Source organism: Nyctibius grandis, chromosome 4, assembly GCF_013368605.1.
Source record: "Nyctibius grandis isolate bNycGra1 chromosome 4, bNycGra1.pri, whole genome shotgun sequence".
In the NCBI taxonomy this organism is placed as follows: Eukaryota; Metazoa; Chordata; class Aves; order Nyctibiiformes; family Nyctibiidae; genus Nyctibius; species Nyctibius grandis.
In genome coordinates, this window is record NC_090661.1 from 46,691,345 (window position 1) to 46,719,068 (window position 27,724).

General features: G+C 46.0%; 3 protein-coding genes across 14 annotated transcripts in view; 2 read left to right on the forward strand and 1 right to left on the reverse strand.

Moving 5' to 3' along the window:
- Positions 1–764, reverse strand: part of AREL1 (apoptosis resistant E3 ubiquitin protein ligase 1) — a 41,642-nt gene extending 40,878 nt beyond the window's left edge. For all 6 annotated transcript variants that reach the window (XR_011047988.1, XR_011047987.1, XR_011047986.1 and 3 more), the window contains exon 1: positions 677–764. The gene's annotated coding sequence lies outside the window, so the exon portion shown is untranslated. The remainder of the gene's footprint in view (positions 1–676) is intronic.
- A 33-nt stretch (positions 765–797) lies between these two features.
- On the forward strand, positions 798–5,594 carry FCF1 (FCF1 rRNA-processing protein). 2 transcript variants are annotated; one of them, XM_068398988.1, is made up of 8 exons: positions 798–825; positions 948–1,015; positions 1,175–1,246; positions 1,523–1,671; positions 2,106–2,178; positions 3,107–3,194; positions 3,632–3,726; positions 4,999–5,594. In XM_068398988.1, exons 1-8 carry the CDS (start codon positions 823–825, stop codon positions 5,045–5,047), a joined length of 597 nt encoding a protein of 198 aa, XP_068255089.1. In that variant the 5' UTR covers positions 798–822; the 3' UTR covers positions 5,048–5,594. The 2 variants fall into 2 exon arrangements, with proteins under 2 accessions (XP_068255089.1, XP_068255090.1); XM_068398989.1 differs by having other exon boundaries at positions 809–829.
- A 5,185-nt stretch (positions 5,595–10,779) lies between these two features.
- YLPM1 (YLP motif containing 1) overlaps positions 10,780–27,724 on the forward strand; it is a 37,981-nt gene continuing 21,036 nt past the window's right edge. For all 6 annotated transcript variants that reach the window (XM_068398817.1, XM_068398818.1, XM_068398821.1 and 3 more), the window contains exons 1-5: positions 10,780–11,867; positions 16,809–17,051; positions 17,978–18,172; positions 19,418–20,142; positions 25,029–27,410. In XM_068398817.1, the coding sequence (XP_068254918.1) occupies positions 10,821–11,867; positions 16,809–17,051; positions 17,978–18,172; positions 19,418–20,142; positions 25,029–27,410 (4,592 nt within the window). In that variant the 5' untranslated portion in view covers positions 10,780–10,820. The remainder of the gene's footprint in view (positions 11,868–16,808; positions 17,052–17,977; positions 18,173–19,417; positions 20,143–25,028; positions 27,411–27,724) is intronic.

Sequence of the window (27,724 nt, forward strand, 5' to 3'; positions counted from 1 at the left end):
TGAGCCAGAGGGCAGCAAGGCCAGCATCACGTCAATTCTCCGAAACACGGCAGCCCAGCAAGCTTAAGTGGGCTGAAGACCTCTGTATCCTCCCAGCTCCGCACAACAGAAAAGAACGGGGGGAGGAGGGCGATGGCTGCGCTGTGGTTCCCCCAGCCCGCACCGGCTGCGCCTCGGCGGCGCCGACAAACCCCACGGCCCCTCCACAGCCGCCAGCCCCCGCACTCGACCCGACGGGCGACCGATACACCGGCAGCACCCTGCAAACGGCAGAGCCAAACCCAAACAGAAAGCTGGAGGCCGCCGCGGAGCCGGCAGAGCCAGCCCTTGCCGCGCACTGGGAGCCCCGGCCGCGCCCGCCCCAGCCCGTCGAGGGGGGACCACCCGCCGCCGGCAGAGCGGGGACCCCCGCCGCGGTAGCACCGGGCCTGCCAGGGCAGCCCCCATCACAGGCGCCCCGGGCCTACCGGGGCAGCGGCGGGGCAGCTCTCAGCACGGGCCCCCCGCGCCCCTCCCGCTGCCCCTCGCGGCCGGGCCGGGCACCACCCCGGGGGGATGCCCGAGCACTGCGGGGTGGCCGGGCTGCAGCTCCCTGTCCCGGGAGCCCCGCTCCGCTCGCCAGAGCCCGCCCTCGCCTTTCTCCGGGTGCGCGGGAGGGGGCGGGGAGCGCCCTTACCGAGGGCTCCGGCGACGGCCGCGACGTCGGGCCCGCTCCTGCGCGCGACCTGCGCGGGCTCCCGCGGCCCCGCGCTGGCGGCCGGAAGTGACGCCACTCCCGGATCTTCCCGGCGGGGCGGTACCGGAAGCAGCGGCAGCGGCGGCATGGTGGGTCAGGAGCGGGCTTGGGGGAGCGGGCCGGGCCGGGCCGGGCCGGGGTCTCTCTTTCTCCCTGCCCCCCGCGAGCTCATTGCAGGTCCTTGTCCGTGTCCTTGTCCTTGTCCTTGCAGGGGAAGCAGAAGAAGGCGCGGAAGTACGCGGTCATGAAGCGCATGATCAGCCTCCGGGACCAGCGCATGTGAGTGTGGCTGCGGCTGGGCTGGGCCTGGTCCCAGGCGGGGCCCCGGAGCTGGCGCGCGGGGCTGGCCGTCCCCGTGTCCCGCTGCGGGGTGAGGATCCCGGACCAGGGATCCTCGTCCCTGTCGTCCCCCCCAGGAATGCCTGTGTTTCCTTGCAGTAACGAGAAGGACCGGGCGAAAGCCCCCGTGAAGAAGAAAGAGGACCCGAGTGCCATCAAGGAGCGGGAGGTGTAGGTGCTGCCAAGGCTGTGGGGAGGGAGGGCGGACCGGCCTCGCTGCAGGCTGCAGCTAAGGGCGTTCCTGAGCAAAACGGTCAGAGTAGGAAATGGTACCCCAAACCAACCAAGGGCTTGAGCTTGGGAGGCGGCGGGAGGCCTGACAGCTCACCATCCCACCTGCCCCGTGTTGGTTCTGCTCATTACCCTTCTTTCATTATGTGCAAGTTGTAGGCTTGGAAATGTTGTTAATTGCAATTAACTGATTTGAATTCTCTGTCTTCCCGGCAGCCCCCAGCATCCCTCTTGTTTGTTTTTCCAGTATAATACCCAGTTGGGCCCCCCTTATCACATCCTGGTTGACACTAACTTCATCAATTTCTCCATCAAGGCCAAGCTGGACCTAGTGCAGTCAATGATGGACTGTCTCTATGCCAAGTGTGAGTGTCTGCTTCTTCTGGACCATGTAGTGCCACGGTGTGCTCGTTATGTGCTTTATCAGCCTCGTACCACTAGCTGAGGATAACAGAAATCGCGAAAAAAGAGTATGTGTTATAAGACCGAGCTCATTGTTCAAGGCTATGGTAACCCTGGAACCGCCTCTGGTTTCAGTCAAGCAACGATCTTAAATGCTAATGTCAACAAAGGTAAAGCATTAATAACTTAAAAATCTAAAATTACCATGGCATGGTCAAACTCAGTGGCTCTACATGTCATCACTTTGCAACCTTATCAGTTCTCATAAGTTTAAAACTGTAAGTAATGTGTTTTAGAGTTCTATGATAGTTAACTGTTCCTGGGCACGTGGGCAATGCTGTAGGGGTCTGTAAAGAAATACTGCTTGCTTTTAATACGGGCTTTTTTTTGCATGTAGGTATTCCGTGTATCACAGATTGTGTAATGGGTGAAATTGAGAAGTTAGGACAGAAGTACCGTGTGGCCTTAAGGTAGGTGCAGGGTGTTCTCTGTTTCTAGAACTTAATGTTTTAATATAAATAAATGAAAAGCACTTTCCATGATGGTGCTTTTGCACTAGAGGGTGGTTAGGTTGTTGCAGAGTCCCAAACTTGGTTTTGTTTCTTTGGCTGTAGGAGATCAGTATGATGGCTCAAGTTTTAGATTTTTTTAAAAACTAAATGCTAGGTATGAGTGCACAATATTGACATGTAAATCTTTTTTTTTTCCCCCCCTAAGACTTTCAAAATAACCCTCCTGTTTCTCAAAATATATACAGATTTTTTTTAAGTATAGAAATTTCTAAAAGTAAATAAAGAAGTGACCCAGGTCTTATGGAGCCTTTCACTCATGCCTCATGTTATTCCTGTAGGAGTAGCAAGCACGTACTGGTAATCTAGAGCCAGGTTACTGTGTGATCTGTACAAAACTAGTCCAATGTAGTTTGTGCTCTCCAGGTGTACCAGTCGGATGTATTGTTCTTTACTTTTTATTTTGGCCTGTTGTGTTGTAAAGTATCTGTGTGCATCCCCTGAACAGCTTTGATGTTTCCCTTCAGAGAGGAGGTGAAGTGTTCCTATATGCACGGTACGAACGATTAGATACCAGAAGTTCTTGTTCTTCCCACAGAGAACTTGTTTCAAAGGACTTTGGTAGGCAACAGCCTAACGTTGTAGGGATCTTGAAGCCAACTTAACAAGTGCTAAGAAATACTTAACCTATAATAATGAGGCAGACAAATTGCATTGGTTTTTTTCTCCTCATTTCAATTGACTGTTGTGTACCATTCGCTCCATCCCTTCAGCCCTTGTTTTGAGAATAGTGCGCTGCATGTCACAGAAGGGGGCGTTCCTGTTCCTCCATACTGTGTCACTACACTCCAGTCTGATTGCTGTGATGCCACTTTATTTGTCCCCACAGAATTGCCAAGGACCCTCGGTTTGAACGCTTGCCGTGTACGCACAAAGGAACCTACGCAGATGACTGCTTGGTACAGAGGGTCACTCAGGTATTTCTGTTTCTGAAAGTTCCTTACTGGGCTAACACACTAAAAATTCCTGAACCCTCCTAGTTACTAATGACTTAAATTTCCTGCAAAGTAACTAAAATCCCATTAAGGGGCAGTCTCAGTCGCTAGCACAACTTTCTTTGAAGTAAGGTGTAGTCTTCCCTGAGCATTCTTGTTGTATGGGACAGCATCTAGGATGGGAAAGCTGTCAGCTGGGAAGGCTGGACAGCCTTTGGTTGTTTCTTGGAGTGTATTTTGATGAGCAGGAAGATTTTACTAGTCCACTGTGGAGTTCTGTACAAGTCCTAGTGATGCCTCACTAAGGACTTGTAGCTCTCTTGTGTTAAATGAGCTCACTGAATAGAAGCTTTTGCTGGGCTTTGTTTCCTTTCTGCAGGTTCTCTGGAGTTGAATCTGACTTGCCTCTTTCTTTGCAGCACAAATGTTACATCGTGGCCACAGTAGATAAGGAGCTTAAGCGGAGAATACGAAAAATCCCAGGAGTGCCTATAATGTATATTTCCAGGCACAGGTAAGGGACCTCCAACAGGGAGGGACACTGCCTGGTACAGTCCTTCTCTGACAGGGACTATATGGCTGTGTATTTCTCTCCTGCATTGTCTATAGGGCAGGTTGCAGTAAAGGGCCCAGTGTTTGCACAACAGTAGCAGTACAGCTGCTGCTGGGAAGAGACTGGTCGCAGACCCGCTTCTATTGCAGTCAACATGTTCACTTGCCTTTACCTGGAAAACTAGTTTCCTTGAGGCCAGTGTTTCCATAGATCAGTTTTGCTTAGCAGCAGCAGCAGGACTACCAGGCAAACGCATTCTACAGGTTCTTGAGGAAAAGGTCTTGTTCCATATTCTATTCGGTAGCTTTGGCTGCCCTCGGCTAAGAGACTGAATTTGCTTCTTAGCTAAAAAACAAACCAAGGATGCTAGTATAGCAATTTCAAAGCAACAGATTTTTCTGTTATCTGCAAGTACCAGCTAACTTTATTTTTTTTATATATGCAATAGGACCAGTGATCTACTGTAAAAACATTTGCTTAAGTTACTTTCCTGTTCCTTCCAAAGCACTTGTAAAACCTAAACTAAGAAGACTTTACTCGCCTTCGTTTGTCACACCCAGTGTTTTAATATTTCTACTACAGAACATACAGCCCAGAAGAACCTATGCCAAATTGTTTTCACGGTGTGGTAGATATGTTTGGTAGCATGGTAGGGAGAGCAGTCAGGGTGTGAGAGAAAAGGGCCAAAGTCTTCAGATGAGATGGGAGAGATACTGGAAGGGAGGCAGTTGTGCTAACAGTGGAGACAATGAATCTAGTAATATGCAGACAGAGCAGTGCGTCAGAAATGAGGAGGTTGTTTGCTATAAATATGTGAAGTCTTAACTGATCTGTAATTAGAATGTGGCTCAGAAGACTCTTCTCTCAAAACATCTTTGCCCCTAATTCACTGTGGCCAGGAATCATAAGTTGAACGGCCAAAGTTTTAGTCTCTGTGGTGGTCTGCTCTTAAATCCTGAGTCAGATCTTACAAAACCACTGTTTTTTTCTTCTCTGGAGATGGTGGGTTTTTGAGATGCCTGAGCTCTAAGAGTTTGAGGTGAAGGATAACGACAACCTTATGAAGTCTTTTCACTTTGGGAAGTACTGTTTTTCTTCCTGGGGATCTGAGCTGCAGATAGAAATGCAACAAAGCTTCTGCCTGTTCAGTCTGCCTGTAAGCCTGTTGCTGCATGGGGAGGGGAGCAATGTGGAGTAGGTTGTCTTCATAGGTTTTCCCTCTTTCTTTCTCAGATACAATATTGAGAGGATGCCAGATGATTATGGAGCTCCTCGATTCTAATCTGTCCAGCCAAGACATCGATGCTAGGATAAGGGTCCTTCTGGTTCTGACCCTACTGCTTTCTGTTTTGCTGGGACTCTGCTTATAGGACTGTGGGTGACATTGGACTGACTTCACAGCCTTGATCTTCTAAAAAAAAGCTACTTGGAAGAGTCTGGTTTTATTCATCCTCGTTCTGACTTGGCCTGATGACCCATAGCTGGGAGAGGCACATGGGAAAGAGAGGATGGCAGTGCCCAGAACATGCCTAACTCCCTCTTCATTCTGAATTAAATATTGGTGATGCAACTCTGGCTGAGAATGAAATCACAGAAATTTTAGAAGTTTCTTATTGCTGCACCTGCAGCAGGACAAGTATTCCTCTTGGAAACTCCCTCACACCTGTCCCACGAGCAAATCGGAATCTGCGTTGTGGACAAAAGCTGTCAAATCTGCAGCAGTTGGCGTGCCTTCTCTGGACCAGTGGTCTGGAAGACTGTAATTCAGAATTGATGGGCTTTTATTCAACTGTACAATGAATGAAGTTGGGTTAAGTGTCCCGCTCAGATTCCCATGTCTGTACTGGGTTAGTGGGCAGCTCGGTCCTTTTGCTTATATGCAGAGTGATGGTGGGAGGGCAGGGTTGGGTCAGGACAGACCTCTCCCTCTTGTCTGCTTGGCACCTATGCACCTCAAAGCCTTATCCCTTTCGTTAGGTGTCAGGGAAGAGGAGGAAGGTATCAGACTGACAGGAAGGTGTCAGACTGTGAAAGGTATTAATGTGGGCTGGGAGCGGAGTAGGTGGGGGGAATTGAAACAATGGCTGCAGATCCAGAGTCTTACAGAGATCTGCAGCATTTGCTGCAGGGAAGGAAGTGGTCAGAGGAGGGAGGGAAAAGAGATGGTTAAGCCACATGGAGAAGCGCAGTGGAAAAAATATTTCAAAGCTGTAACTCTGCATTCTCACATCTTCTCCATTACTCTTTAATTTTTAGCAATATAATCTGCTCTTCCGATCTCTGCTCTGCAGTGAGGAGAATAGTCTTAAGACTGAAAGGCAAGAGGCAATATGAGGGTCACCAGGGGCCAGTGTGCTTCCTGGCTGAAATGCTGGAGTATAGTAAAGGGGGAAACTGAAAATTTATATTCTTGGTATAATTAAGAAAACTTCCAAACTTTAATAGAGCTTTTATCCTGTGGTGCCTTAAACTGGTCCAGGCTGCAAAGAATAGCTGAACTCAGACGTCTGTATGCTGGGCAGCATACAGTGAAGATAGTACCTCTCCTCTGCTAATAAGTTCCTGTCCTTGGGAAATGTCCTGACGTGCTAATAACTTTCTCGTTATCACCCTGCCTCTACAGATATTGTAGGCAACTTTGGGAACACATCAGTCTTACCCCTTGTACTATCTCTTTGCTTGCTGCAGGCTCACCTACTAAACTCATCCCTGAAATAACAGCATTTTCGAAACATAGCCCCTTCCAGGCTGTCACAATTGAAGTTTATCTTCACCTCCAGCCAGGTAGAGAGTAGTCAACAACCCTGAGATTTTACACTCAATGTATAATTGTACATTTCAAAAATAATATCCTTAGTTTTCTTCTATCAGTCCAAGTCACATTTCTTTAAGCTAAATGTTTTAAGTATTGTCATGAACACTTGAAGACCATGTTTAGTCAAATGAGGACTGAGAAACTGTTGCAGGATTAGATGTGTAACTTGGTTTTCAGAACAATTCTAGTTTTGAAAGACTCTTCAAGTACAGAGTTAACTAAACTAGAATTGTTCCTGTGCAAATGACTTCACTTGAATTAGAAGGAGACTGGAGAAGAAAGAAATGGACGCTGATGGTAATACTTGATAGAAGTCTTTCTGGTGCTGGAGAAGAGGTCAAAGGCACAGCAACATGACAAATTTGGGGAATTTCTGCCTGCCAGCAGAATGCCTATTGAAGGGACTTAACAAAAATGTGCCCATTTACTGAAGTCTTTTACTCCTTAAATTAATGTTCCTTGTAATCTGTCTTGCTTGTTTTAGTAACAAGAGAAACCTGGAAGAGGCATAAGGCAATTCCTAAAGAAGCGTTAAGAGGGTTGGAGGATGAGCAGCAGGGAGAAAGTATTGGCAGTGAGCGAACCCATCAGGAAATGTTCATAAATTGAGTATAGTTGGCAAGACAGAAAAACTTGGGTATTAACTCAAAGAGCCTGGTCAGAAGAGAAACACAGGACAGGAAAGGACCACCTGAGTTACAAAGTGCTTCCCCTACAGTCCCAGGGAACCTGTGAACCAGACAGTTTGCAGGGAAGTATTGACTCCATGCACGCCATGGCGTCCCAACCTCAGATCCAACTTAGAGTGTGTCAAACCAGGAAAGACCATTATCTGTATAACAGGAGTTTGGTAAGTGAGAATGCTTTGATGTTCCTACGAATGCAGAACTCTTGCCAGTCCAAACCAGAAGAGAAATTCCTTTCTGCCCCAACTGTGGCAGTTGGTTTCAACCTGCATGCAAGTTAGATATCAAACAGATGGCTGCGATGTTTCTCAGTAGCTCCAGGGAATCCAGCCTCCCTTCTGACATCCTGTCTCTTGCTGTAGCCAGTTTCCATAGCTTCAGAAGACAGAGAAAACTATGTCTTTTTGCAGAAAAGCTGAAGTTATGTGAAGAATGGGAGAAAATTACTTCTCCTCCCTTCTGGGGGCCACTAGAAGGCCCAGGATTGCTGCAACGTTATCACCAGATGAAGTAAAGAAAACAAGCTGCTGATCCAAGATGTGACACTGGTTGAGGGTTTACTGAGATGTGGTAGAATAGCATTTAGAAGCAGGAAGAGCATGAACTGTTTAAAAAATTCACTAAAACCAGCATGATGACATACATTAATGTTACAGACTGTAAAAGAATAAGAGGGCATAATGTGGACTTAACAGGGTTGCTTTAGGACAAGGTAACATTGAGTAAAGCCAATGTATCTTGGCTGGCAGGAGTCAACTCTACTGCTGCCCAAACAAGATCTAGGTATTGACAAAAGCATCTGTGAAGTTATTTGGAAGTTACACTTTGGCCTCCTCAATGTAGGCTGGAAAAAAATTGCTACTGAAAATGGGTGAGTACATTATTTCTTCATAAGGGAAGTAACAGGTTTCTTCACGATATTGAGTAACCACAACAAACATCAAGAATATTAGGAGAGACCTGCCTGCAGGAAATAACCTTGAGTAAACTGATCACAAGAGCACTCACTTTGAGTGAATCGATCAGGAGGATGAATCAAAGGATGTTTGGAACAGGAATTCCCTATTTTGAAAGGACAGACTTTGGAAAGCTTAGTGAGTAAGCTGGTCCAAAGAGCTCGGGGATATAAATGTTAAGTACACGTACGATGTGGAGGAGATGGGGGCTAAAAGTACAAATGCTATCTGGAAGACATATTCACTGCAAGAGAAATCTTAGAGGAGTACCACCCTAGACAGAAAAGGATCAATAATCACCTCTAGGTGAAAAGAAAGGATACTAAAGAATAGAAAAGACAGTTCTATGTGTATTGAATTAATTGTTTTCTTAAAGATTTGCATCTCATAACTTGAGTTCACGCTCTACTTGAAGCTTTTCTTGTAGATTCATGGTGTATCATGTCTGTGGATTCCCTGGAATTTCACATCAAATGAACACAAAGTCCAGCTTTTTCAGCAGATGGGACAAAGCTTTTGCTCTACCTATCTCTCTAGTTTTCCTGGTTTTTCTCCTGACTGAAAAGTCTTCGGACTTTTCCTCCAACACCTGCCTTTCTCCACTGGCCAGGGATTTTTTGATTCACCAGCCATGAACTAAAGACTGAACATGAGAAAAATTGCTTGGGTTTTCTGTATTTGGGAAGGAGGGCAAGCAGTGGGATGCCACAACTCTGACCTAAACAGTAACCACTAGCCTTCGCTGCCCAGCTCCTAGCATTCACACGCACAAGCCCTCCTGCCTTTTCTCTACAATGGGAGTTCAGCACTTTGCGTAAATCTTTGCTAACTCACTCATACTGCGGTGTGGGAAAAAAGAAATGCAAGAAAAAATTCTTCCCTGCTCCTCAGTGCAGGTGCTTCTGTAATGGGTGAGGCAATTTCACACATCTGCTGCTCCATTCTCATTTTTGCCTCTCACGTTTATGACCACCACGTTCACTGAAAACAAAACAAGATGGTTCACGTCACCGGTCGGCGATGGATCACGTAGCATTGTCCCTGTTACCGGAAAATAGTAATCAAGAAAACTCTCTAAACCAAATGATAGTTTAGAAAGCAGACATTGGTTTATTGCAATGCTGGGTGCATGGGGGATCTTTCCTCCTAGCATGCACACCTAGGAACAAAAGCACGCTCATTATATACATTATAGAAAAATGAATATTCATACAATTCCAAGAAGAGCCCACCTATTCCAAGAAACATGCATATGCTAATACATTATGTAATTGTCTTTGTGCATGCATACTAAATTGGGTAAGGGGCCTTGGGCGAGCTCTGGTGGTTTCCAGTGGTCATAATCCCCCCATAGTATGCTGTCCGCTGCATAACCCTGCTTCTGTGCGAGTGTGATTGAGGCCTTTTTGTTGACGCAGGTAGCTCCAAGGAGAAGATACTGTTCTGATTCTTAACAGGATTTATCTCTACTCCTGGGCCAGAGCTATGAATCAAGTCATTTAAGACGCTACAAAGTTATTGTTCAGTCTTATCTCTGGCCCTTCTTTGTAATTAGTGAGGAATTTAACAGAGACCTTGGATTCTCTAAGACTAAGCGCAAGCAAGAATCAGTGATGACTAGAAGTGTTATCAGTACCATAAGCAGACCTTATCTACAAAACACGTAGTTAGCTTCAGAACGTACTGTTATTTTAGCTGAAAGGAAAATTGCTGAAAGAAAAGTTGATTCTGTCTAAAGGTTACAGAGTAGGCCTTTTAGGGCTGTTTTGATGCTTACTTTTACTAAACCGCCTGGTATCACCCCCAGCCCCGCGCAGGGGGTCCGCACCCTCACCCGCGAGGCTGCAGAGCCCCCTTGCATGGGGCCACCTTCCCCGAGGCCTGGCTCGGCTGGATGTATGGCCGCGCTCGTTTCACCCTTCAGTCGCTAACAACAGTTAATGGGCTCCGCCATCGCACCTCGGGTCACCGGCACCGGGTTTGCCGTAGCACCGTGGGGCTGAAGCAGCGCGGCGACAGCCGCCCTGGGCCAGAGCCTTCGCCAGCGGGCGGGAGCGGCGAGTAGGCGCGGAAACACGGCCGCCGCCGCTCCGGGTAACCGAGGCCACCGGCGCCCCCGCCCCGGCAGCACCACGGCCTGCAGGAGGCCGCCGCGGCCCGAGCCAGCCCTACAGGGGCGCTTGCGGGCCCGCAGCAGGGCCCGGCGGCACCCGCCTGCTCAGCATCCCCCTGCGCAAGATGGAGCCCGCGCCGGGGCCGCTCCCACCCCCCGCTGCTCTCCGCCTCTGCCCTGCCCGAGCCGCCGGGGGCGGGCGGGAAGCGGGAAGCGACGCTCTGGACTCGCCACTTCCCCTCTCTATGCGCCCTGCCGCTGGCTCAGTCCTCCTCCCCGCAGTGACGGCGGCTTCCCGCTAGGCGGCGCGCTAGCGGCGCCGAACGCCCGACAAGGGGCGCCGCTTGACGCTCTAGCGCCCCGCTGGCACTCTACTGCCAGAGGGGGCGGCACGCCTCCCCGCGCAGGCGCTGTAGGGCGCACGCGCCGCCGCCGTCGCGGCCTGTGGAAGCGCCGCGCTCCGCTCTCGCCGCCGCGGCCCCGCCATGTACCCGGCCTGGGGCTTGTACGGGGCGGCGGGGCACTACCCGCCGCCGCCCACCTCCATCCCGCCCCCGCCGCTGCCCATCCCACCCCCCAGCGTGCCGCCTCCCGCCGTGCCGCCGATGCCGATGCCCAGCTACCCGCCGCCGGGCCCCGCGCCCCCCACCGCCGCCGCCCCGCCGCCGCCGCCCACCGGTACCTCGGGGTTCCTGAGCCTGCAGGAGCAGCACCTGGCGCAGCTGCAGCAGCTCCAGCAAATGCACCAGAAGCAGCTGCAGTCCGTGCTGATGGGGCCGCCGCCGCCGCCAGGGCCGCCCCCTCCGGGGCTGCCGCCGCCGCCGCTGCCCGGCTCCTTCAGCGACTGGCAGCAGCCGCCGCCGCCCGTGCCGCCGCCGGTCCGCAGCTACCAGAAGCAATTCGCCCACCGCGAACCGCCGCCGCCAACTCGCAAGCCGCCCGCCGCCGCCCGGGAGCGCGACGGCCCGGAGGGGCCGGGCGGGCACGGCGACTGGGGCGAGCCGGTGCCCTCCTCGCCGGTGCCCATGGACATGGAGCTGTCGTCGCCGCCGCAGTCCCCGCAGCCCGCCGCCCAGGCCTACCTGCCCCCTGCCCAGGCTTACCTGCCGCCCCCCCAGGCGGAGCCGTACCTGCCCCCCGCCCAGCCGCCCCCGGCTCAGTCCCCGCCGCTCCAGCCCTACCTGTCCCGGGCACAGGCCTCCCAGCCGCCCCCCTCCTTCTCTGAGCCCCCGCCCTCCTACCTGGAGCCCCCGCCGGCCACCGCCTCCCAGCCCTACCTGCCACCTCCTGCCCAGGGCTACATGGCACACCCTCAGCCCTACCAGCTCCCCTCCCAGGCCTCCCCTTCCCAGCCGGCTCAGCCTAGCCTGGCCCCCTCCATCCCTCCCCCGGCCAAGCCATCGCAGGCCCATTTCCCCCCACCCCAGCAATCATTGCCCCTGCCCGCCACTGCCCAGCCGGAGGCCGCACAGGGTGCCGCCAAGGAGGCCGGCGGCGCCGAGCAGCCGGACCCCTCCACCATGACACCCCAGGTAAGGCGATGCCACCTCGTTGCACGCCCTTGTGGCCCCGGCTGTCAGCAGGGAGTCGCCAGGGCAGCGGTGGCGATTAACCGCTAGTGTGTCCTGGGCTTTGCAGAGGTCTGCGAGTAAGGGCAGTTAATAAACATGCCATATTTACATAGTACTTAAAGGGTTTGGATGCAGTCCTTGGAAGTCCAGGAATGGTATGGCTCAGCGAGGCTCCGTAAATTCTGCTTTATCCAGTAGTGGTTGTCAGGATGTAAAAAATTGTCATTTTTCAAGAGCAAATGAGTTGTTTAGGGAAAAGTAACTTCCAGCTGAACGTAATTTTCTTGGGGGGTTTGGTGGTGTCTAGAGAATTGTTTTCCAAAGTACAGCATGTGGGCGGCCTGCACTGAACCTCTGTTGACTTCTTCTGGCCTGTTGTGAGATGCAACAGTCTGTTTGCTCATTGCATGTTGTAGGATGAGTGCCTCTTGTCTTCAGTGATTTCTTCATTTAGTTTTCTCATGGGGTCGTCATCTGTCTAATCGGTGTAGAATTGTGACTATTTTAATCTTACCACATATAGTTAAAGCTGCAAAAGTGTTTCTGTCGTAGTACGTAGTTGACCGTTATGTAGACTTACTTATATGTTTTGTGCTAGGTGTGCTCGATCTTCCAATATAGAATTGTATGGGGTGTTGGAGGGAAATGTTCTGAAATGCTTTTGACGTGAAAAATATTCTTATTGTTAGTGGTGTGTGCCTTTTATGTGTATGCTAGGGCCAAAATGCCTGCAAAATGCTCATGTGCTTCGCTTCCTCAATGTGAGCAGTTCCAGTGAACTTGATTTGACTGTTCATATGCATTAAGTTAGGGACAATCCAGTTGCTGAAGGTTAAGCATGCACAAAGAGGTGTGCATGTTGAGGTCCTCAGCTATGTATACAGGTCAGTTAGATTCACTGAGGCTTTTGCAAAGGTTTTAGGGTTGGCCTGTAGAGATCCAGATGCAAGAACAAAACTGAAGTGCATGCTTTAAATTGACTTTGTTTAGGTTTAAAAGACATCTGTTTTTGTCAAATTGATCTTGGGATTCTGATTTGAAGCTAAGTTTGCAAAAATCCTGTTGTGTCAGATTGAAGTCATTGACACTTTAACTTTGTTAATTGTTGGGACACTTGTTTAGTTGTATCCATTAAAATTTCATACCAATACCTGAATATGTTTGGGAATGTATCGTTTTTAAGTTTGCACCATGTAACTAATCACTGCCTAGCAAAGTGGTGCTTTCAATTCATTAATTTAATTTTACAAAGGTTTTTGACAGTACTAGTTATCTTTTACAGTAATAGCAATGGGATTAATTAATTTTTTTTAATGACAAAACCTTGAAAAATCAGGTGTAGAAGGTGATGTTAATTCAGTATGGAGGCTGCTTGCTGACTTCTTAAATTATTGAACTCAAGATCGAACAGTAAACTATAATTCCTCCCCCTTTATGTAGCCTGAAATTTCATTAATGTTATTTAATTGTTCCTCAACCACTCTCTCCTTTCCAGAAGAGCGGCAAGTAATGCATTATTGTGGTGCACACATAGAAGAAGCAGAATACTGCTGAAGTTTACATTGTCTGGTTTATGAGTGTTTATACTAACAACTTCTATCTTGAGTAGTTTGTTTACTCTCATGCACAATTCTGTGTTAATTCAAAGGAATATGGTACTTTGCTGGTCATAAATTTGTTATAACAGATTGATACGATTTTGGCTGTCTTAGGCTGTAAAATGAGACAGGATTTGGAGCAACAGGTTCTTACACAATAGGAATAAGAAAAGCGAAGCATAGTTACACTTTCTTGCTAATGATCTTAAAAGCCAAATACAGAAATACTGTTATTTTTCATTTATAAGACCCTATTAAGCCTTTGTTTAAACTGGTAATTGAAAACAGTTCTTTCTGTTCTCATCCCACAGTAACAGTGGCTGCGGCCAAATAGATCAGTGTTTTTCTCTTAACATAGAAAATATTATGCAATTTGCCATGAGTTAGTGTTTGATTATTTCCCTTTCCTGTCTAAAAATAAGATACTGCTCTTTGCCTTGACAGTATTGAGAGTTTGGCGTAGTTTCTTACATGGGTATACAGTTGGATTAATTTGCTGGATTCTCGTGTTTCGCTACAATCTGGTGCGTCTTTTGTCAAGTCCTGTTAAAATACTTGTGGTATTTCATTAATGCTCCGTCTGATATTTGGGTACTGTATGCTGCTATTTATTTATAAACAAATGTGTGTGGGTGCATCTGTACCCATAAATATGCATTTATCTACATCTATTAAAGCTACTTTAGCTTTACCATGTCATCTTTCAGCAGACTGCTGCACTCTTTAAAATCCCCTCTTTGTTTTATAAAGGGTGCTAAACCATTCTTTTTGCTATCTTTACCAGAAAAGGACTGAGTGTCCCCCCAAATAGGCATGATGTTATGGCCTAGGGTCACCTAAATTCATTTTGGAGTAGTCCTTTGGCACGAGGTCTGCGTTAATGTTTTTGGTGGTATGTCCTGTGGTCAGGAGCTGATAGTGCTGGTTTCAGTGTTCCCTGTACAATGGAACAGGCGTAGTCTCTTGGTCAGCCAAAGATGGAAAAAAGCATATGTTGATGCTGGTGTGTTCCTTGGACTTAAGGATTGTAACTGGGCTTGAAGAATGACAGTCATCTTAAGGAGATAAGCACTCAAATAACTGACCTTTTTGCCATCAGGAATTTTCTACGGTAGCACTTCTTTTTTTTGCTCAGACTAAGCTGTAGAAATCTCTCTTTCTGCATTCCTCACGTTTTTCAGATAGAACCTGCAATACATGTGTCATTGACTTCATCTGCTACAAAAAAACAGGTGACAGGATATTATCATAGCTCTTTGTGTGAACCTCTGGTCATATTATGAATTTTAGCCTTTTGTCCAGTTGGCAGAATGAGGAGGAAACAAAACAGATCTGTGGAGACAACAATTTTGTGGCAGTAGAACAGGTGCTCACCAAGCATAGCATCCAGCACCATCATGGTAAATCACCTTATAATGCCTTTTGAGAGGGATAATTGAATCAGCTTTTGTATAGCTGGGGACGTGTGCTCCTCCCTGGTGTTGAAGGTTGCACTGATTACAGCACGTTGTTGAAAGTTTCTGAGAGAGTCCATGCTGGAGCGTGGATGCACATCTTCCACCCAAAGCCGTGACAGCCCTTCTGAGTCATATTCTTGTTAAAAAGATTCTTGGCAGGAGTTATTGCAGGATCAACATGAAGTGCAAGCAGCGTAGCCTCTCCTTTCGTTGGCCTCATCTCCGAGTTATGGTTTTACAGAAGTACTTTTTTAAAAATACAGCTCCATGTTTAATTGTGTCTGCTAGATTGCCACCAATAGAAAACATCATTCCTGATTTGAGTGTGCAGTAGGCTTTTGGAGGTAGCTTGCAATTCTTTTACACCTGTTTTAAGATAGGCAGGATGGTTCAGTTATGAGGAATCTCATCAGACAGCACCTGCCACTTTGTTGTTGTCACACATATTTTAAAATACCTGCATCTTTTGGATTCTTCTGTTGCTGAGTGGGCTTTATATAGGTGTCTTTTCTTAACTGTGCATGCTTGGATGGAAGGGAAGAACAGAGGATATGAAAGATGTAGAGCAGTCACAGATTCTCAGAGGTAGTGGAGTTGACATGAGATCACAAGAATGGTTGCAGTAGGTCAGACCAAAAGTATAGTATTTTATCATTCTTTGACAGTGACTACAAGCAGATGCTAAGAGAGTAACTTAAAAATCAAGTGTATGGTGATACTTCCCTTAGGAGCTTCCTTAGCTGCGACTGGTGTCTTTATTTTTAAAATCTGTAGATTTTTCTTCTGTGAGCTTATGGAGCTGTGTCTTGAATCCAAAAAATTTTAGCCCTCGCAGTGGTCTCTGGCAGGGACTTCGGTAGCACAACACCGTGTCAGGTGGAGAGCTGCCTCTCATGTGTTTTAAATCTGTGTCCTGCTAGTCTGATTTGATGCCTGATATTTCTTGTATTGGAAGAGATAGAGAACTGTCAGTTCCTGTTCAGGTGTCTTTAAGATGCACCACTACTTAAGTGTTGAGATACTTATCTTTAGTCTTTTGTTCTTTGTTGGTGGCAACTCACAGTGCTTTGAAGCTACTGTCATCTGCCCAGAGTACTCTAGTTCTAGCCTGAAATATTTAAACCTGAAAGCTTGGTAACTTCTTAAATGGATAATTTCTTGGGTGCAATCATATCTATTTACCTCTTCAGCTGTTGAATGAATCAGAATTAATGAGAGTTCAGATGACAAATAATCCTCACTATATGGTGGTTCTGATTGTTCTTTTTCCTTTCCACTTTCCTTTCCTTTCAAATGTCTCCACCACAATTTCTCAGCTGTCATTTTCACTCTACTTGATGTCTGTGTTCTCTGCCTGTCCGCTTCATCTTTTTTGTACATTTCCTCCTGTTTCTCTTTACTGCTCCTTTACTCATACTTGTCCTCCATTTTTCCTTAATTTTGCCTAAGTTAGTCTCATGATAAGTACCTGTAGCTGTTAGGAATAAAAGCACTAAAAATAATAAGTATGGTACTTATCACTACTTATGTTTGTAGAAATTTGGCTTATTATTGGTCATCTTTCTGCTTTTCATTATTGTTCTCTTTAGTTGTAAGCTCTTTGAGGTAGGAAATAAATTCTCCTGCAGGTACTATGCCTCACATAGTGGTTTCTGAATTTTGATTCAATCTTCTGACATCCATTGCAGTACTTTTGATGGTGAACTGAGTTTTCCCTCAAAATGGATTTTAAAACTTTATTCTAGAGTATGATTCTAGTGACTATTAATTTATGAGTTATTATAGTGAATTAATTTGTATAGTTTTTTCTGTGAGAGCTGTCTTAGAAAATTTCTGTCTTGTTGTAGGAACAGCAGCAATACTGGTACCAGCAGCACCTCCTTAGCCTGCAGCAAAGGGCAAAAGCCCATGCTCAGGGCCAGCAGCAAATGAAAGGTCCAGTAGTGAAGGATGCATCTGAGCAGAGAGCAAAATCTGAGGAAGGGAAAATGAGTGCTTCAACTCAGCAGTGTGAATCTCCTCTGCTTAATGAATCCCTGCCTCCAGCTTCCAAAGAAGACGAGTCTTCTCTTGCATCCACTGAAACTCGGGTAGGCATTGTAAAGTGATGCCATTCCATTTGTTGTGCTAGATGGGACAAAGAAACAGGAAAGCAACGCCATCAAATTCTCGTGTGTAGTGTGTAACAATAACTAAATATGGTAAAGAAATCTTAAAAGAATATTTGCTAAGGCTGCACCAATTAAATAAAAATACACTCCTTGTATATAGACTTACGTAAGTCACCCACACATGCGCCAAGCAACTCCCAATTTTGACTCACTCACACCTTCCATAACATTGTCATCTTTTTCTATGAGAAACACTTTGTGATACCTAAGTGCAAAATCAAGTACTTGGTAGATGAGGAATGCTATCTTTAAGAGACTACTGCTTAATTCTTCTCTGGCAGTTGGTCAGTTCTGGCTCCCCTTCTCTCTCTGTGTGTTATAGTTTGTCTGAAAGCCAAGAACTTTGCACAGAATATTTTTGTCAGCATGCTTAATAACAGCTACTACATAGTGAATGGAGGTCATGATTGGTGTTTGAACAGATTACTGTAGGGTAGTAAATTACCCTGCAGCATGTGCTCCACTTTAACTTACAGTGTGTAGGTTCCTACCAAGTGGCAAAAATATTGCACTCTACCTCATCATTAAAAAGCACTGTTTTCTCATTATATTTGCTGTGAGCAACAGAGAACAGATCTGCATTAATCTCTTTCCTGTAGGTGGTTCTGTATGTTTGAATACCCTAATTGCCATCAGCCTAACCTTTAGATCAGACTATTCACATTAAGAATAAATGAAATAAATCAGCCTTCCAGAAGCTGTGGGTGGCCAGAACACTGAAATACAGAGTGATAAAATAACGAACACTGAGAAAGTTCCTGTAAACTGGGTAGTGTCCAAGTGTGTTTTTCTTCTGACAGAAGGAGCTTTCCTTTATTTATAGTATTTGCTTTTTTTTTCTCTAGCTCAATATTGAACCTCCCGATGACCCTGAGGAAGATTTGAGATTGCAGCAATTGCAAGCGGCAGCAGCTCAATGGCAGCAGCATCCCCATCAGCGGGTTGGATTTCAGTATCAGAGAATAATGCAGAAGCATGCCCAGCTGCAGCAGATAGTACAGCAGTATCAACAGATCATGCAACAGCCTCCACACTTACAGGTGAAACACTAAGGAGATGGTGTTTGATATACTTCCTGGGTGACCCAGCACTTGTGGTCTGCTGAAAAACAAGTAGTTGAATTATTTGTCATGGTTGGCTCATTTCTCTAGCTACTCTTTCTGCTTGGGTAGAAGTCTATATCCCCTTCTCCTAGTGTCACTTCAGAATGAAAAAAAGGATTGACAGGTGGTGATGAAGCTTCAGTAGGATGAGAAATACAAGACTTTACACTTGTCATAAGATTTTTCAGACATACCTGGATGATACAGGAGCAAAGCTGAACACAATATTGAATTGTCTCAGTTTTGAATGTTTTACAGCTGGAGAAACAGTTCAAAAGAAAGGTCACATAAACAGATGAGTGCATGAAGTAATTTGGTAGCTGCTCTTTTTTACAACATTGTGTAGTATAAAAATAAATATATACAATGATGAAGTAAACATAGATGCCAAAATTATGCAGTTGAAGTAATTAAAAAAATCCCTATCACGTTATTTTTGACTCAAATAATGAGTGAAATAAAGTGTCTTAATAACAAGTTTGGATAATTGTATCAGTGTTACAACCTTTAAGCTTTTAAATAGAAGTTGATTAGTGTATTAGAGAGTTGAGTCAGCTTTTTCTGGGTTGGTGGAGTTTGTACATTAAGCATTTCTTTGTAGCTTGGGCTATCTGCTTGTTTAAAAAACATCTCTTAAGCATGAACGCTAAAAATCTTAGACAAGATCAAGCCATGGATATTAGGACCTTTATCTACACATAATGAAAGATAGTACCTCCTTGAAAGAAGCTTCATTGTGCAAATAAGATCTGGCAAAGGCTTAGAGAAAAATAATTGCTGATGGCTGAAGCAACTCTGAGCAGGTTAATAGCAGAAACAGAAATATTGAGAAATAGCCACGTACTGTATGTATTGAAAGCACAAAGGTTGATTTGGGCTTTAGCCATTGTTAGCATCCAGTAATAATACAGCTGGGAACCCTTTGATTATAGCTTTCTTCAGCTGTCCTGTTAAAAAAAAAAAAAAGCGCGTTTTGTACATAAATGTCCTCTAGTCATAAAATGCATAAATTGTCACAATGACTTTAGACATCACGGTTGGTGTTTGCTTTTGTTTCGGTGTAGTTCTTCCTCAAGCTTCTACCCAAGTCAGAAATTGTGATGTGACAAGTGATACTGAAATATGTGGCTCTGAAAATAACTAAGATGGTATTTTGAAGCTATTCTTGTCTTCTCGTTGCAGACAATGTCAGTGGACATGCAGCTGCAACATTATGAAGCACAGCAAAAACAGTTCCAGCAGCTTCATAAAGATTGGGAGCGATCAATGAACCAACAGTGGCAGCATCAGCTTCAAACCTACCCTCACAAAGACCAGCTTCAAGAGTATGAGAAACAGTGGAAAGCATGGGATGAACAGATGAAGGTCACTCAGTCCCATCTGCAGGAGAAAGTGAGCTCACTCCAAAATCTGAAGAATCAGTATCCTGCAAATGTTTCGCTGCCACCTCCATTTGTTCCATACTCTCAAACCAGTCAAGGTGGCATTCCTGTTATGCCTCCAGCTTTACCTTCAACTACACCTCCGCTGGTCCCCCCACCTCTGTCTTCTGTTTCCCAGTTATCTAATTCCTCTGTCCCTTCAGGATCCAGTTCTCAAAGCAGTCAATCTACTGAGACACCAAGGCCAGCTCTGCTTCCCACCCCTGGTACCTATGCATCAAAAATAGCTAGTTCAACTGTCTATTCACCTTATCATTCTCAAGTAAGTTCATCCTTTGGCTCTTCAGACCACGGAAAGTCTCAAGGTCATCTTAGTAAACAAACTGTCTCTATTTCGTCTGAGCAAGGATGTGGGGAAGTGTCTTCAACGCATGCACCTACCATGCAGGATAAGCCAGTGAGGTCGGGTGGATTGCTTCCAGATCCTCCCAGATCAGCACGTTTTGAAGGCCCCAGAGGCCCTAGGTAAGGATGTTTTTGTTGATTTATACATGTTCCAGGCTACAAGACTTTCAGTGATATATTAAGAAATGAAACATATGTCTTATTCTTAAATCTTCCTGAGGTTGTGTGAAGTGTGCTTGTTTGGTGGAGGTTTTGTTTTTAATGTATGTTTACCATGCTCTATATTTACCTTACTAAAGCAAGGATAGATAGATGCCTTTCACCTGAGCATTATCTAGAGCAGAATGCTTTTTTCCTAGTAAAATGCTTGGACGCACTGCACCCTTTTCATTCCTGGAGACATAATAACATAAAAATAGAAATGCTATTGTAAATATTTGATATGTCTTTGCTGTCCTTAGTTTGAACATGATAACTCACACCTGAAAAAGTGATCCTACATGAAAAGTTAACTAAATTCCTAGCATTTTGTCTGTGGTACTTGGAACACAGTTTAGGAAGATCTAAAGCAAAAATGTTGAAGGATTGTTTTTAAGGTGTTGCTGTATATGGTAGCACTTTGATGTAGGCATTCTGAAAGGGATTCAGGAAAGTATTCAGATATATATTCAGTTGAATATACTAACGTAGCTAATTACTGGCAATTTAGATGCTATTTATTTTGTAGAAAAAATTAAAAGTACCCTTTGTTTGTAATCCAAGATTTATTGCAGAAAGAAGTGAAAATTCAAAGCTGTTCACCAGTACTTTAACTTCCAGTGTGAGAGAGTTCTGCAGCTATATGATTGTCCTATTCAGTGCACTTTTCAAAATGGCTGTTTGATAAGAGAGGTAGTGCTTGTCTTACGTACAGATCAATGGTTTTCTACACATGTAGCATTAGTTAGCATTCAAGCAGTTATAAACAAGAGAGAGAAGGAAATGAAGATTTTAGCCTTAGGATCCTAGCATTAGGATTCTTTGCCACTTTTGCATTACATCATGATGGTCTTGGTTTTGAAGGTTGCTGTGTTTATCTTTTGGTAAGACACAGTTTTGTTCAAATTTGAATCTTCATTTTATCGGGTGAGTAGCCTGCTACCTTAATGTAAAGCTGCTCTAAAAGCCAGTGTTTTGTGCCTTTTATGTGGTTTTATACCTACTATATGGTTTAATCCAAGGTCTTGTTTTTGGAATGTTTTTCTTTCGTACTTGACGAGATACCAGGTTGCAAAAACAACATCTGTTCTGTCTGTTCATTAGTTCAAGACAGGTTGATGTGATACCTACTGAATCAAAAAATACTGTTGTTCTGTTAAATTGTTTCTATCCGTACATACTCTGCTAGGCTTTACAACCATATCTTCATGTTTATTTCCATCTTTTTGCTTCCAAAGTGATCATTCATGACTAATTCATGAATTGCTAGCAATGTAAATTAATTTTTTATAACTTTGAATAATTTTCTGCTTTCTGATGGTTTTTGAAAAGTGTTGTTTCTGGTCCTGGAGATTTGTTGGATTTACAGTTCTGAACAGACTGTTTTCATTATTTGCTAGTGCGTGTCTTTTATGTGCGTTTGTTTAGAGCTCAGTGATGTGCGATGATAGGCTATGGATAATCAAAAATTTCTATACTGCACATACAGGAGCTCTGGTTTTGAACATACATATTTAATTAACACTATAACCTTTGTGCATTTCTATATTGTGATTGCACCACCATTCTAGGGTTTTATCAAAGCTTTCCCAAAAATCTGTTTACTGTTTCTTGTCAATATAGTTAGTAGAAAAGAGAGTCCTAATAAATTTTTAACTGAACTTGGGTTACATTAAAAATGTGTGTTACCTGCTGCCATCCCAGCTAAAGAGTGCCAGGTAATGACTAGACATATAAAAAGACACACACCCCCTTCACCTCTTTTCAGCAATTAACTTTTCTCAAGAAACTCTAAAGAATGGGCTTAAACTAATTTTCAGAATTTTGGGGATGAAGCATGTCTTACAGTATCCAGCCTTCTAGCTATACCTTCCATGTAAAAGTTGATCCTTCAAATCTAAGTTATCTTGCCACTGCGCTTTGTAACTTCTTTTTTTTCTTCCTGTTCATCTTGACCTTCCCCTACCCCCCAAAAAAGGCAGTTTACTGTGTTAACTTATCAGGATTATGAAAATTCTTCAAGGTCGTATAAATGATCTTGTTTGGTAAATTGCTCACCAAAACAGTAAATTCTGCAACAAGTCAACTGCTGTTGGTAACTAGGCGGTAATTAATTAATACCCATAGAATCATAGAATAGTTGGGGTTGGAAGGGACCTTTAAAGGTCATCTAGTCCAACCCCTCCTGCAATGAGCAGGGACATCTTCAACTAGTTTGGGTTTCTCAGAGCCTTGTCCAACCTGACCTTGAATGTTTCCAGGGATAGGGCATCTACCACCTCTCTGGGCAACCTGTTCCGGTATTTCACCACTCTCATTGTAAAAAATTTCTTCCTTGTATCTAGTCTGAATCTACCTTCTTTTAGGTTAAAACCATTACCCCTTGTCCTATTGCAACAGGACCTACTGAAAAAGTTTGTCCCCATCCTTCTTTAAGTCTGCTTTAAGCGTTGAAAGGCTGCAATAAGGTCTCCCCGGAGCCTTCTCCAGGCTGAAAATCCCCAACTCTCTCAGCCCTTCCTCATAGGAGAGGTGTTCCATCCCTCTGATAATTTTTGTGGCCTTCTTCTGGAGCCACTCCAACAGGTCCTTGTCTTTCCTGTGCTGAGGACTCCAGAGCTGGACACAGTACTGCAGGTGGGGTCTCACCAGAGCAGAGTAGAAAGGCAGAATCACCTCCCTCGACCTGCTGGCTGTTCCTCTTTTGTTGCAGCCCAGGATACGGTTGGCTTTCTGGGCTGTGAGCGCACATTGTTGGCTCATGTCCAGCTTTTCATCCACCAGTACCCACAAGTCCTTCTCCGCAGGGCTGCTCTCAATCCCTTCATCCCCCAGCCTGTATTGATTTTGGGGGGTTGCCCCGACCCATGTGCAGGACCTTGCACTTGGCCTTGTTGAGCTTCATGAGGTTCACATGGGTCCACTTCTCGAGCTTGCCCATGGATGGCATTCTGTCCCTCAGGTGTGTCAACCACACCATTCAGCTTGGTGTTGTCTGCAAACTTGCTGAGGGTGCACTCGATCCCACTGTCTATGTCATTGATGAAGATATTAAACTGTACTGGTCCCAATACAGACCCCTGAGGGAACCATTTGTCACCGATCTCCATCTGGACATTGAGCCGTTGACCACTACCCTCTGGATGCAACCATCCCACCAATTCCTCATCCACCAAACAGTTCATCCATCAAAACCATATCTCTCCAATTTAGAGAGAGGAATGTTGTGGGAGACCGTGTCAAAGGTCTTACAGAAGTCCAGATAGATGACATCCGTAGCTCTTCCCTTGTCTGCTGATGTAGTCACTCCATCACAGAAGGTCACTAGGTTGGTCAGGCAGGACTTGCCCTTGGTGAAGCCATGCTGGCTGTCCCCAATCACTTCCCTGTCCTCCATGTGCCTTAGCATGGTTTCTAGGAGGATCTGTTCCATGATCTTCCCAGGCAGAGAGGTGAGGCTGACAGGTCGATAGTTCCCAGAGCCCTCCTTTCTACTTTTTTAAAAAATAGGTGCAATGTTTCCCTTTTCCCAGTCGCTGGGGACTTCACCTGACTGCCATGACTTTTCAAATATCATGGAGAGTGGCTTGGCAACTACATCAGCCAATTCCCTCAGGACTCTGGGATGTATCTTGTCAGGTCCCGTAGATGTATGTATGTTCAGGTTCCTCAGGTGGTCATGAACCTGATCTTCTCTTACAGTGAGAGGGACTTTTTTCCCCCAGTCCTTGTCTTGTGGTCCATCTGCTCGAGAGGTATGGGAAGAGAGGTTGCTAGTGAAGACTGAGGCAAAAAAGTTGTTGAGTACCTTAGCCTTCTCCTCATTCGTTGTTACCAGTCATGTTCATCAGAGGGGGTACACTTTCTCTGACCTTCCTTTTATGGCTGGCATACCTATAGAAGCCCTTCTTACTAGTCTTTGCGTCCCTTGCCAAGTTCAGCTCCAGCCGCACTTTGGCCTTCCTGACCCCATCCAGTGACACACAACTGAATCTCAAACATCCAAGCAACTTGACTTCAGACATGAGTTCTCTATTTTGTGTAAAATGAATTTCATAGAATCATAGAATGGTTTGGGTTGGAAGGGACCTTAAAGATCATCTAGTTCCAACGCCCGATTTGTTGTAGTCTATTATGTAAATCGGTATTTGAGCCTATGCTTAAAGATTAGATTTTTTTGCTAGATCAGTCGTGTTAAATATGATTGCATGAGTTATTCTTCATTAGTTTGCCTGACCTATTTCCTCATATTCAAGCAGTAGCAGCTGTAGGTGCTCTCAAAAGGAATTTAAAAAATGATGCAATAAAAATGTATTTGTTTTAGGCATATTATCTTGCATGGAATTGGGTGATATTCCAGGTTTTTGCACTTTCTGAAAGGATCTGTATTTAAAGATTTTTCTAGATGGCATTCATCACCATAGTTAAGTAGGCTTGTTGCATACTATTATAACAAAAGTTCAACAAGAGTTGTTGATTGCAAAAAAACTTCTGTTAAACAAAAGTTGAAAGGTTTTTTTCAAGTAAGTTTAGCATCTTTCTTTGTCAGTCAGGTTTCAGTCCTGAGATATTTAAGCCAGATTTCTTTTTAGGGTTACATAATCTGCAGGTGCTTAAACTGGTCTTCAGTGGACAATACTGAATTGAAGGACATGTCTCTCTGCTTCTGCACAGGTTCAGTAGGGACTGATCCTAAGGCACACTAGGATTCATCAGTTAGAAGTCACTTTTGGGGAGGATGAAACTCTTTTAGAGGATTTAAATTCGACATGTTCATTTGAATAAAATTGCTGTTATGTCATCTACAGATTTGATGGACCTCGAGGAAGAGGATATGACAAATTTGAAGGCTCAAGACAGAGAGGGCCTCGTTTTGACTCCCAGCGTTCAGAAGGATACAGGTCACGTTTTGACCGACAGAATACAGATGGACAGTCTTCAAGTAGATGGGGGACTATCCCACGAGGACCAGCAGGACAATTTTATACTTCGACAAATGCATCACATGGACACGGTTCCCGACCTAGTGGTCCACGGTGGAGGGGGCCCAGGCCTCATTTGGGACAGCAGCAGTCACAGACAGACTCCCAGTCAGAAAACAAAGAACCTTTTACAGACGTCGCTGGCGATCAGCAGACTGTAAGCATAACCGAGTCTACTCCCGATGCACAGAGTGCAGGTCCCATTGAGCCGAATGAGGACCTGACAGACACTCAACAGGAACCATCCAAACCTGAAGTCAAAGAAACTGTTTCAGACCCTCCTAAAAAGTGGACATGGAGTTCACATGATCCTAACCAGCCAGTAGAAGAGTCCAAAACACCTACTCCATCTATTCAGAACCAGAAATCAGCATCCCTTTCTGGTAACCCTGTAGCTTTGCAGTCAGATATTGCAAGAACAGGGGGTGCAGTAAGCCCCGTAACAGGAAACCAGGATTTGGATTCACCAGACGACCAGTTGATTGCTTCAGATAGCACCCAGGGCCTACCTGGACCAGAAAGCAGAGGGAAAGGGCCATTTATGCATGAAGATAGAGGCAAGGGACCAGTAAGCAGAGGAAGGGGCCAGGGCAGAGGGCAGGGGGATGGCCGTGGCTGGGGAATGGGCCGTGGCAGGGGGATGGGAAGGATGGATGGTGGCCGGGGAATGGGCAGGATGGACAGTGGCCGGGGAATGGGCAGGATGGACAGTGGCCGGGGAATGGGCAGGATGGACAGTGGCTGGGGAATGGGCAGGATGGACGATGGCCGTGGCAGAGGATATGTATACAGAGGCAGAGGGCACGCTAGGCAGGCATCCATCCGAGGCAGAGGGATGTTCAGGAGAGCAGGCAGCAGGGAGAGGATGCCAGACAGGCGGTCAGGCAGCAGGGAGAGGATGCCAGATGGGCAGTCTGGCAGCCGAGAGAGGGGACTAGGTGGACGATCAGATAGCCACGAGAGGATATTCTCTAGCCGAGACAGAGAGCTAGGAGGGCGGACAGGCAGCCGGGACAGGGGACAGGCAGGTAGCTGGGAGAGAGGCCCGGTCAGGCGGGCGGGTAGCCGGGAGAGGGAGCCCATGCGGCGGGCAGGTAGCCGGGAGAGGGAACCCATGCGGCGGGCGGGTAGCCGGGAGAGGGTCCCAGTCAGGCGGGCAGGTAGCCGGGAGAGGATCCCAGTCAGGCGGGCAGGTAGCCGCGAGAGGGGCCCAGGCAGGCAGGCAGGTAGCCGTGAGAGGGGTCCCATCAGGAGGGCAGGTAGCCGGGAGAGGGAAGCAGGAAGATCTGAAACAGGCAATATAGATAAACCCATTCACCTAGGAGATGACCCTGACAAATTGCCTCCGTACCATCGAGATGAGACACTCAGGGGTTCTTGGGGTCATGAAGATGATAGAATGCAGGAGGAATTTCCTTTAGATAGTCAAGATGACCCTTCATTAGAGCATGAGCGACTGGATGACTGGGAAAGAGAGCGCTACTGGAGAGATCACAACTCTGATTATCAGGATGATTCTGTAGATGCGTATGACAGAGATGACAGGTTGCAATCCCACCATTCAATGCCTCCATTATCTCCCCTACCACCGCTACCTCCTTTATCATCTGATCATGACAGACGAGATTCATGGTGGGATGACTGGAAAAGGCCAAGAGAGGGGGAACTAGAGAGAGATCTAGACAGGACTGGAAGATCCTCAGATGTTTATGATCAAGATTTAGACAGAGAATGGGACAGAGACTGGGACATGAGACCTATGGATGACAGAGAAATGGGGAATCATGACCTGGATATCCCCCCTCTACCACCATTACCACCTCTTCCACCTCTGGACAGATACCATGAAGACAGGTGGAGGGAGGATAGGAACAGAGATCATTATGACAGAGACCTCCGAGACAGGGGGGAGCTGAGGATTCGAGAGTATCCAGAGAGATATGACACATGGCGGGAGAAGCAAGACTACCTTCCTGAAAGGACTGATTGGGAGAGGGAACGGTTGTCAGATAGGTGGTATCCAGATGATGGAGACAGACTGCGGTCTTTGGATGATCATTCAGATTCATCCCTTCCTCCACATTCCTCTGATATGCTGGGAGCAGATTCAAACCTGGACTCTGACCAGTCCTTGGGAGGAGTGATGGTCCTTAGCCAAAGACAGCATGAGATAATTCTGAAGGCTGCCCAGGAACTCAAAATGCTTCGGTGGGTTGCCTGGTTCTGTCACTTTTAGTGGGAATCCCATTCTGTGGAGATGGTGCTCCTTTCCTATTTCATTCCTTGATTTATGCAGTAATGGCTTCATTTCTTTTTACCACAGCATGCTAGTAGGAGCTCACGTGGAACAAGTTATTTGGAGTACCTCCATCACAGCTTTTGTGGGTGGACTTCTTTTCTTAAATAGGTGGTTGTCCCTTTCCCCGTGAATATGGCATTCCTTGTTTATTACTTTCCAGGAAGAGATCTGTCCACATCACCTGACCAATCTTTTTGTTATCCTCAAATGAGCTTGTTGATAA